Source organism: Mustela erminea, chromosome 1 (assembly GCF_009829155.1).
Source record: "Mustela erminea isolate mMusErm1 chromosome 1, mMusErm1.Pri, whole genome shotgun sequence".
Taxonomy (NCBI): Eukaryota; Metazoa; Chordata; class Mammalia; order Carnivora; family Mustelidae; genus Mustela; species Mustela erminea.
In genome coordinates, this window is record NC_045614.1 from 47,512,742 (window position 1) to 47,524,017 (window position 11,276).

At 47.0% G+C, this 11,276-nt stretch overlaps 1 protein-coding gene across 3 annotated transcripts in view; it reads left to right on the top strand.

Annotated features, from left to right (window-relative positions):
• Positions 1-10,651, top strand: part of EDEM1 (ER degradation enhancing alpha-mannosidase like protein 1) — a 28,023-nt gene extending 17,372 nt beyond the window's left edge. The window contains exons 9-12 of one of the 3 annotated variants that reach the window (XM_032325885.1): positions 1,698-1,771; positions 2,623-2,719; positions 4,687-4,890; positions 7,653-10,651. In XM_032325885.1, the coding sequence (XP_032181776.1) occupies positions 1,698-1,771; positions 2,623-2,719; positions 4,687-4,890; positions 7,653-7,742 (465 nt within the window). In that variant the 3' untranslated portion in view covers positions 7,743-10,651. Of the gene's footprint in view, positions 1-42; positions 1,772-2,622; positions 2,720-4,686; positions 4,891-7,652 lie in introns of those variants that run through there. The other 2 variants (XR_004281460.1, XM_032325895.1) reach the window with 2 other exon arrangements.
• The last annotated feature ends 625 nt before the right edge of the window (positions 10,652-11,276 follow it).

Here is an 11,276-nt window from a genome sequence, read left to right on the forward strand (position 1 = left end):
CCATAGGTTGGTTGGTACTGAGTGTGATTCCTGGTTCCACAGGACAGAGAAGTGTCTGCGGTCACACATGGAGTTGTTGAACCTTACCTTCCGCAAAGCCCATTCTGCCTGGACCATAGGCCTTTCTCTCACATCCTTAAACATGAAAGAAGACTTAGTACTCCATGTTTTCTAGATTTATTTGGCCAAAGAACTCTTTTTTGATATATGGCCCTCTCTTCATGCCCTGTGGAACCCTGATCTGTGTAATCATTATTCAGACCAAAGGAATTCCTTTTCTGGGTAAAGAAAATCATCTGGGATTCATCTGAATGTCTGTTTTTGTTTAACGCTTTAAAAAAAAAATGTATAGTGTTCATTTTTGCATGGAATATAATGCCAGAGGGATTGCTGCTTTAGCTGTGAAGCCTCCCCCGCCGTCGAAGGCAGATATTTATACCTCTGGGCGTGCCATCCATTCACACGGAGAGCCTACACCCATTCACAGATACAGCAGCTTTGTGCAAAGCCGGCCTTCAGTGTACCTCGGTGGACCTGAGACAGATGCCTGCAGGGGGCGGGCCCGCACAAGAAGATGCTTATTGTTAGGCGTCCTCATAGTAGGCTTAGTATTGTGGTTTTGATTTAGTAAAGAAAAAATTAACACTGAATCATGCCATTTGCTTCTAGATGAAAAAGGGTCCAACGGGTCCTAGGCCTCACGTGTAAAGAGAGACTTCCTGAGTTTGAGATAACCTCTCGGAAGAGGTCATAGATAGCCTCTGCGTTTGCTTCTTCGAGCTGTGTGGATAGCCTGGCTCCGCGCTCCGGGCTCCATGGCTGGTGCTGCCTGAGCCCTCCTCTTAAGCTTAAGTCTGTTGCCTTTGCGTTTGTACCTTTCCATTTCGGTCACTTCTTCTTTCCTATTTTCAGCTTCTTCCTCCCACTGACTATTTTCTTAGAAGTGGGAGAACCCTTGGGCTTCCCATCTCTGCCTTCGGATGCCACACCCTGTGCTCTCTGCCCACACAGCCTGCTACCCTCAGACGCAGGAGCTGGCATTGGCTGCTGCAGGCGGGCACTAGTGGGAATTCAGGATGACCCCCCAGCTTTTAAACTGTTGGTGGGGTACCGGTCTCGTCTTGTCAGAGAATTGGTGTCCTAGTGAAACCATGCAAGAGCGTGTGACAGCTGAGCAAGCAACCCCGAGGGCTGAGTTCGTAGGGCAGTTGGAGAGCAAAGTGTGGGGGCCTCCTGTTTGAAAATCTTCCTGTTCCTCTTTGCTTTAACTCAAAAGGCTGTAAGTGGAATGGGGGCCAAGTCTTGCATCCTTGGGTCTGCATCTTGAGTTTCTAGAGAGTTCTGAGGCAAGAGAGAAACGAGATTTGTTCTCACATGTGGTACCATCAGTGAGGCATTATTTCATTTTGGATCATGGTGGGGATCAGGAGAGCCAGAGCACAATGTTGTTCTACCCTGGAGCGGATTGTCTCAGCCCTGGTCACGGTTAAACAGGTGGTACAGGTACTTTGACAGGAACTGACGGAACACCGTTGTTCTTTACCATTTGTAACCCTTCAAGGTAATGTGAGCTGGGCGTTGTGCCTGCCTTTGGCCAATGACTCACCTCCTTGGGAGAGTCCTGTGTCACCGTGATGTGTGTTGATGGCATGTTTTCCAGGCCCTTGCTGGATCACATTCTCTCATGTTCTCTCTAGGCAACCAAGAATCCCTTCTACCTCCATGTAGGAATGGATATTCTGCAGAGTCTGGAAAAGTACACAAAAGTCAAGTTAGTTTTCTAAGTTCCTTCCTTTTTCTGTTGGCCACTTTTGATTTATTTTCAGTTGTTCCGGGGAAGTACTCTATTTTGCACTTTAATTTATAGAACAGATCATTAATGTTAATTCTGTAGGGAAATTGCTTACTTTTTGTGTAGCAGGACTGGTCCGTTATAGTGGGAATTGCTTTTTTTTTTTCATCTTTTTTTTCCTCTAAGGTTCCAGCAGATTGTGTATGTCCTTTTTAAGTAACTTATTTTTCCTAGTTGTACAAATAATACATGTACTAGAAAGTTTAGGGAATACAGAAGAAGTATGGAGGTAGAGTATTATCATTGTAATCTCCATGTGTAGAGAACCACAATCAATAGTCAACATTTAAGTTTATATACTTATGATCATTTTCATATATTTTATATATAATATGCATTTATACATATATATTTCAATTTTGTGACTTTTTTTCGCCTAGCAGTATATCTTTTTTCTTACAAAATAGTATTTTAGGCTAGCCAATGTTAAGTCAATTTTACAGATACTAGGACAGAAAATTTCAATTAGTTCTGAATTCGTTGCCAGTCATTTTCTTGGTGTCATATTAAGTACTTGGCAAATATCCTCCACCAGCGCCCCCTTCTTTCCCGTATAACTAACCTGTTGATGTAGCAGCCAAACAGCTTTTTCATAAATTTGCAAATAGTCTAGGCTGAAAAAGGATAGCTCTTAAACCTAACCTAATTTGTTTTTCATATAGCATTTGGTAATTTGGTGATTATTCTATTAATAGACTATTTCCATTTCTTAAATTAGTAAGCAGATAGGAAGGAGCAGAGACAGGACTAACTGGAAACTTGTTTTATAGGTGTGGTTATGCAACGTTGCATCACGTCATAGACAAATCCAAAGAGGACCGGATGGAGAGCTTCTTTCTCAGTGAGACCTGTAAATACTTGTATCTGGTATGTGTGTTCGAAGGTTAACCCAAGAAACATTTATTAGTGCTCAGAGCGTGCATTCATTTGGTCTCCCATCTAGCATGTATTCCCCGGGCACGGCTCTGTGCTGGACGTGTGCTGGCCCAGGGACGCAGTGCTCTCAAAACAAGAGCGTAGTGCTGTCTTCTGTGGTGGTTTCTAACATTGTTGGGGAGGCATCGATAAGTAAACAAAGGAACTTTGGATTATAACTGGTATGAAGTCCTGGTCATGGTTCCTAGAGGAGCCGTGCACATGATTTGTGGTGGTTGGGGAAGGTGTCTCTGAGGAAGAGAGCAGTGTTTTCAACTCCTGCATCTTCTGATGCTTGTGAGTTGGGCCGAGACCCCAGCCCATTGGGCTCTCAGGTGTGTGGAGAGAGAGAGAGTCGTGGGCGCTAGAGGAAACCTTGAAGGGATCATTTGTCAACATTTGTTCTTCCCCTTCTGGGAGCTGCTGTCTACATGGGGATGTCAGGTGACTTGCCTGGGTTTTCGGGGTGACTGTAGGGCAGAGCTGAGGCTTCAGTCCTGGTCTTGACTGCTGCAGTGCTCTTTCCGCTCCCCTGCTCTGCAGCGTGCACACCCGGTCTCTGTGGCGTGTGCGCGCAGCTACTCGCCCACCCTCTGTGCGGCCATACTCCACATGGCTGTGTACAGCAGGATGCTTCCTCAAGGTGCAGAGGGGCAGGGCTTCCTGCTGGGAAAGCAGGGTGGAGGCTGAGACTCAAAGGGAGTAGAGCAGTAGTGACAGGCTGTTATTGAGGTCCCCAGTTCCCAGGTCCGGGGGCCAGCTGGATCAGAATCACCCTAGGGCCCTTGTTAAAATTACAGCCCTCTTGAACCAGATCTTCAGAAATGGGCTCAAGAGTCTGTAATTCTGGAAAGTGGCTTGTGCTTCTGTAAAGCCAGGGTTTGGAATCCCCAGTGTGAAGTGGTGTGACTTCACAGGAGACTGCAGGGGAGGCACGCCCACGGGAAGGTGGTTGGCCTGCTGTCAGATCCCTGTGGGGGCTTAGGCCTCCCTCTCAGTGCTTTGGTGGTGGGGAGGGGTGTGCAGGCTGGTCACTGCAGGCTGTCAGGAGTCCTGCATGTGTCCCGTTCAGCAGCCCTTGGTGCCTGGGATGATCGCAGGGTGAATTCTAGAGCAAATGAAGGAGACCTTCTAGGCAGTTCTAGAGGAAAGAACATAGGGTCTGGGGCCAGAAAACGCAGGCCTACCACATTCTTCCCCTGTTAGTTGTGGAAACACAGACAAGGTGTGCCAAGTCTTGTTTTTCCTCATCTGTACAGTACTTTAGGTGACTGAGGTTTCTTCCATCACAAGATTTCTGTTCTAAATGTTTCCTCATTTAACATTTACTAGACAACTGCCTTCTCCCCCACTGACCTGTCCTATATTCAGTTAGGTGTTCTTTCTGGATGCTCCTGCCACGTTCCTCCTGTTGAAGGAAAGCACTGCCCTCTGTCCTCGGAGCCTGACCTGTGTCCTGACAGGAATCAGTGGGATGAAGGATCTGCTTCCTCCCTTCCAGCATTTTCTAACGTGGGGCCTGCATGTGTGAAGTGGGGTGGTTCTAGAACTCTAGTGCCAGAACTCTCAGGGGAGCACATGGGGTCATCCAGAGAGCTTTAGTAGCAAGTTTGGGTCTCAGCCCTGGGATTTCTGAGTCTTTAGGTCTGAGCGGGTGAGATGGGATCGGGGAAACTCAGGTACTTGGATTGAAATGAAACCGGTGGTTCTGGTTTGCAGCCAGAGTTGGGAATCACCTTTTCACCCATTAGTCACTCAAAAGCTTGAGGACCTGGCAAATTCTACTCCCTGAGTAGTCTGGGATACATTTGACCGAGTTTGTTCCAAATTTGCTCGACCTACCAGTTGTATCTTTTTTATTTTTTTTTCCTTTAATTTTATTTCCTTTCCTTTTATGTTCTTTTTTTTTTTCCCACTAGCTATTTGATGAGGAGAATCCAGTCCACAAGTCTGGAACCAAATACATGTTTACAACAGAGGGACACATTGTATCTGTGGATAAACATCTGCGGGAATCACCCTGGAAGGAATTCTTTTCTGAAGACGGAGGGCAGGACCAAGAAGGGAAGTCTGTGCACAGGCCTAAGTCACCCGAGTTAAAAGTCATCAACTCCAGCTCCAACGTAAGTTGCTTTCTCCGGGGGTGGTTGGCATGTGGAGGAGGAGAAAAATAAAGCAAACTTATCATCCAGAGTCCCTGCCAGAAAATCAGTGGCACACTTAGACTGCACCACTGGAGAAGAGGTTCACAAAAGACCATTGACGTGGATATCCAGGGTGTGGGGACCCACGGGAGCAACGCCACTGTCCATCCTCACTGCAGCAGCTCGTGGTCACGGGAACATGGGTGGGCAGAGGCATGCGGGGGTGGGGGGTTCCTGGCAGAAGCCTTGTTCTGAGCTGGCTCCTGTGAGCTTGCAAGAGGGGAGCAGCAGAGTAAAGACTTAACCATCTTTCTGCCCTCTTCTTTGTGGGAGCTTCTCATTGGCGATGCTTCCCAGAAGTCAGAGGCCACAGAGACCTTTTGGTATGATCTATTAAGTTGACCCCTGGGGTCAGAGAAGGATGGGGGAGGGCAGAGAGTGGATCTGGACGGACAGATGGAAGAGATCTAGCCAAATCACCCACCAGCAGGAGAGGGAGAAAGAGCAGTCATCAGTCATTGAGATTTTTTAATGAAATGCTCTTGGAAGTGCGGAAGAACTCAGTTTCATTTAAAGCAGGGTTTCACTGAGCAGGTCTCACCCATCCTGATAATCCCTGATAATCTGGGAAAGATTTGGAAACAAGTCCTGGAGTTTCTGGTAGGAGTCCTAGGTAGTTGGATTGATTTGAGTCAGGATGGTTTGGAAGTGAGAATGGGGAAGGAGACCCTGTGTCAATTGAAATATCAAACTGGGTTATCCCACATGCATTGGATGGCACCTCTCTGCTCAGAAAAAGCCTCTTTTGTCAAGATTCCTACCACCTCCTTCCAAACTGCCTTGGTTAGGGGACACACCCCTTGGTCCCGGGCTGTGCTTCAGTACTTGGCCTTCAGTGTCCCATTGACGGTCTTTACCGTCAAGTCTGTGAACTACATTGACAGACCAGAGCAGAATTCGGTCCCCCAAATCTCCATAAGGCCATGCAGTGTAGACTAGGTGAACACAGCCTAACTGAGAAGGAAAGGGAAGGAACAGAGGGGTAAAGAAAGAGTAATAACAGTTGTGTATAATGCTTTCCATAGCCCAGGCCCCTTTTCCAACCGGTCATATGCGTCAGTGTCTCACAGAGGCCCCAGGAGGGTAGGTGGCTTTGGTCTCATTTTACATGTGGAGAAAGGAAGGCAAAGAGAGCCTCTGGTCATATGTTGGAGCCAGGAGCCGGACTGCAAGGAGACACTCCTCTTAGACCCGATCCTGTGCCTGGCTCTGGTGATGTGGGTCCATCCAAGGGGTCTCGTGGGGAGACCAGCTCCTCCTGGGGTGTTCGGCAGTGTGGTGCTGCCTGAAGAGCTGCCTAAGCACAGAGGAGGGCATAGCTGATGTGCCCTGGAGAATACCGAGGGCTTCATTGCAGAGGTGGCTTTTCAGAAGATCTGTGAGCGATGGGGGGAGCTTCCAGGAAGGGCTGTTCAGGCAGCAGGACCAGACCTCCCAAGTGCATGGCTGGGCAGCGTTCGGGATGAGCTGAAGGACCTGTTGGACTTGATCTCATGAGGAGGAGGAGCGGGGCCTAGTGAGTTCAGTAGTGGGGCTGAGCAGTGGGAACCTGTTTCTTTGGGGGCAAGTGTGTCACGAGTTTAGTCACGAGTGTATGTGGAAACTGTTGGCGGATAAACACTTGTGGTTCTCAAACTTGCATCTCCTTTGAGCGGGGGAAAGGGGCTTTTCCTTAAAACAAGAAAGTTCTGTGAAGCATTTAGGTTTTGGCTGTGGATGGGAAGAACTCTAAACTCAGGAAAAACCACAGTACAGTTGACACTGAGCAATGCAGGTCTGATCTGCATGCAGGTGTTTTTTGATGAAGACATTGGAGTCCTGTAAATGCATTTTCTCTTCCTTATGATTTTCTTAATAACACTATTCTCTCTAACCGACTCTATTGTAAGAATATATTGTCTAATACATGCAGCATACAAAATTCAAGTTAACCGACTGTTGATGTTCTTGGTACGGCTTCCAGTCAGCAGTAGGCCGTCAGTAGCTCTGAGGGAGTCACAAGCTGTGTGTGGGCTTTCAACTGCACCAACCCCTCCATTGTTCAAAGTCCAGCTATACTTTGATTCTTTTTTTTTTTTTTAAGATTTTTCTTTATTTATTTGAGTGAGGGAGAGACAGAGAGGCACAAGTGGGGGAAGGGCAGAGGAAGAGGGAGAAGCAGGCTCCCCGCTGAGCAGGGAGTCGGACGTGGGGCTTGATCCCAGACTCTGGGAATCACTGCCTGGGCCGAAGGCAGATGCTTAACCGACTGAGCCACCCAGGTGCCCCAGCCAGCTGTATTTTCAGATAGCTCAGGTGTTTCTGAAATTCTGGGGGGACTAAGATAAGGACCCAAGGGATGAGTTTTTCATCCTGGTCACTCTCCCCTTGGGTGAATATCTTGGGTGAATAGCCTCCCTGGGTCTGCATTTCTTCACCTGAAATGAAGGTATTGAATGACGTCAGTGGTCCTCAGCTGGGGGTGGTTTCCTCCTCACAGAACATTGAGCAATGTGTGGAGGCAATCTTGGTTGTCACGACTAGGGGAGTGGAGGTGAGGGGGCACCTAGCGGGAGAGGCCAGGGATGCTGCTGAGCCTCCTGCAGTGCCCGGTGGAGAAACCGCAGTGTATTCTCTTAGCGAGTAATACTTGGATTTTTAACTCAGAGTACATTTTTCCCCTGGGCTTTTTTTCTTTCTAGTGCAATCGTGTTCCTGACGAGAGGAGATACTCGCTGCCCTTAAAGAGCATCTACATGCGGCAGATCGACCAAATGGTTGGCTTGATATGATCTACTTTCCTCTGTGTGGCCTCATCTGAAACTGGATGGAAGCAGCCGAAACCACACTGTGCAGAGATCCAGTCTGAAGTGGAAGAGGGTGGAAGTCGGGCCATCTGTGAGGGTGTAGGGATTTCTGTCCAACTCCTCACATACGTCTAGCAGAGTCTTGCATACAGTAGTTTCTCTTCTGTTCAATAAAATGTCCTGCTTTCTTAATGGTAAAATTTGAAGTAAGAAGGTGCGTAGACGTTGGCCTCCTAGGACATGCTGATTTTATAAGCACAGTGTGGATGGGGCATCTTTGGATGGACTTGCATGGCTTCCCACTTTGGAATCCAACAAGTGTGTTCCAGTCTCCAGCACTTGCTGTGACTGCAGTATTGCTACCTCTCTGTTAGAGGACTGTGAACGAAATTTCTGTGTAAAGGGCCCGAGGTTCATCCCTATTTAATGCATTTTGTTATCTCTCGCTCTCATTAGATGATAGGCTCTCCTTCCACCCGTGATTTTGGATCACAGTGGGGGAAGTCATACTGGTTTTCATTTGCACCCCACATGATTGTCACAGTGTTACACGTTAATTGCTTATGAATAACTTTTATCTGAATTTCCAAAGGCAGTCTTTTAAGTTGTCACACAACTAGATCTTTTGGATGGTATATTACATTTAATTTGAACTTAACTGAGGAACTCCCATAGTGCCAGAACCAGGTGCCTTTTAGGGAGAGAAAAATACCCAAGAATGTCTGAGCTTCCATCTTTCTCCTACCTACTAACCAAGGATTCTCAATTCTGACCATGTTTGGGTTAGAATTTTGTTTTGTTTTTGTTTTCTCTGTCCAGTGCCAATTAGCTAAGTCAGGGAGAAAGAAATGATCAGATGACTCTCTGGCATCCCTGAGCTGTTTTTCTGTACTATAGGCTTTAGCTTAGTGCCTTATAGGATTTTGGTTGGGGCTGCTGCTTGTCACAGCTGCTGCTCTGGTTTTAGCAGCTTTGTTTTGGGTTGTCACAGGGTGGGACCACAGTGAAAAAGGGGAAGGGATGAGTATCAGTAAGATTCTGGAAAATTCTTGGCCAGTCCTTGCCTTTCAGCCTGATACTTTAAGCAAACCTACTTTAGGAAGAAGTTATGCCACATTGCCTTCTTTCTTTGTTGTTATTTTCTTAGCCAGAACAGAGCATCTCTGAACTGAGGCTGAAGGCTCCTCCAGAGCAGAGGTGGACGTGAACCCTTAGCCTGGCTTCCATAGAACGTCTGAGGTTGAAATGAGTCCTGATACAAAGGGTAGAAGTCTTCTAAGAACCTCCGGTCTCACCTGTCATTACTTGCACAGCCTTACCATGCTTACCTGTCTTTCCTTGCACACTTCAAATGATTTCCTCTTCATCTTCTTAAAACCAGAAATGTGGTCTGAGCCATTGTATACCAATCAAAGGGAGAAGTTTTATTCCTTCTTGGAAAATTTCAGTGTTACTGTTTTGTTTTGTTTTTTCTTTTTTTAAAATAGTTATAGAATTCAGTTCTTAGAGAGTTTTGAAAAAGGGATTTTCACCTCTTGTCTTTTTAAATATTTACTATGCAAATTGTTATAAACAAAGTCATATGTTCTATTTTACCTTTGCTCTTCATTTCAGAAGCATTCTCTTTATCAACCTTGTGTCATCTCCTGAACAGAACACATTCTTTGAGAACACTACATATTTTAGGTGTTCTTTTCTTGGTTAAATCAGAATGTTCCATTTGACATACCCACGTGCACACAGGCACAGCGTCCCTGGACCTTTTCTCCAGGCATACCGAGTCAGGACTATAAGTGTCCCTTTTAGGAGGATAGGGTATGTCAGGGAAGAAATTGGGTCTCAGGGCAACAGTTCTCTCTCTTGTGGCCCTGCTGGGTTCCCTCTCCAGCTTCTGGGACAACATCGATGTGTAGCATTCCAACACCATCTTCTCATCTGGGACCTTAACATGTCTCCGGCTCTGGCATTCCATCCCTCTTATGCTCAGGAGTAGGGACCTGTGCCGCAGGGCCACTAACGCACGCCAGGGGCCATAGGCTAGCCTAAGGTCTGTTTTGTATGAAGTCTCAAACCCCCTTGATTGCTGGGCATTGACGTGTACCAGTTGGTGAGACTGAGGCTGAAGGCATTACTGCACACTAATCCTGGTGGTTGACCTTCCAGACTACCCCGTCTAAAGTTGGAGGCTGCCCGGGATCTGTAGGGCTAGAGGCAGGATACTGTCTAGTGCCAGTCATGAAATGAGGCCAAGTTCAAAGCTTGTTTTCTTTCTGGAAATCAGAATGTCAACAACTGTGTTATATCTTGCAGGGCTTTTGCTGTTTTCTTTTGTTCTGTGTTGCAGGATACCTGGTGGGGGAGGGCCAAGGAGGGGAGTGCTAAAGAGATTCCTGGGCTTCATGCTTTGCCCCAGGACTGCCCTGATTGTGAATAGACGTCATCCTTTGGAACAGCTGTGAGCCCACACTGTCCTCAAGTTCCCCTGGGTAGTTAGTTAGTGTCTGGAGTCTGGTCGACACGAGGTATACAGTTTTGCAAAACTCTTCCAGAAGGCTGCCCTGTTAGGCCAGGCCACGGGGTTCTCAGTTGGTACAGGGCGGGCTTTGCTGCTTTCAGTGATGTGACTCAGGAGCTCCATTTCCAGAATAGTAGGTGACAGAGGAAGTGTTGGCTGGCTTCCAGCTCTGCTGGCCTTTGTGAGGAACCAGCTTCTATGTTCATGTGCTTTCCTGCAGTTTGTTCTAGCTCTTCTACCTGAATTTAGTCTGTGTCTCCTTATCCCAGGTTCTTTGTCCTGGATCGGGGGGCAGGCACATGTCACTAAAGTCATTGTGTGTTTCTGCACCAGGGTGGTGTCTGTGCAGGTGAATTTTAGAGGAGGCTCTGTGTGTAACCCGAGAGCTTGAATGTGGCTCCCCTTCCGTCCCTCCCCTCCCCCACCAAAGAAAAATACCCTCTTAGCCATTTCCTTAGCTCAATTTTTTGAATGATTGCAGACTGTAATTCTTTGCTTTGGATCTTGTGGACTGAACATCAGACATCCTTTTCTTCTCTCTGTAGGGCTCCAGAGGTCTTTCTCTTTTGACACTTTCAAATCTAATGCTGGTGAAAAGGTAGGGCTGAATGACTGCTCTAACCAGAGTACCTGAGCAGGGACTTCTGAAGAAAACCTTGGTCTTTCCTTTTCCATTCCCAGACATCCAGCTCCTTCTCTAGTGCCTCTTCCCTGCAGGGCAGGGACCCTTGTGAAAGAGGGAAGGTGGGCTGGCTGGGTGTGTCCCAGGTGTTGCAGGGCTCAGGGTTCTGTTCCTGCTGGAGTTTGGATGTGAATCCGGGAAAAAGTACCTGTGGACCTTCCTGATTCATTATACCCCTTTCCCTCTTTCTGAGAGGCAGAGAAATAATATTTTTAAAAGGTATTTTGTTTTAGTTTTAAAGAGCAAAACACAAGCTGCATTTTTATTTATTATGCACAAGAAAGGTAAATCTGTTTTTACACAAAAATCTGGAGTTGGAAAC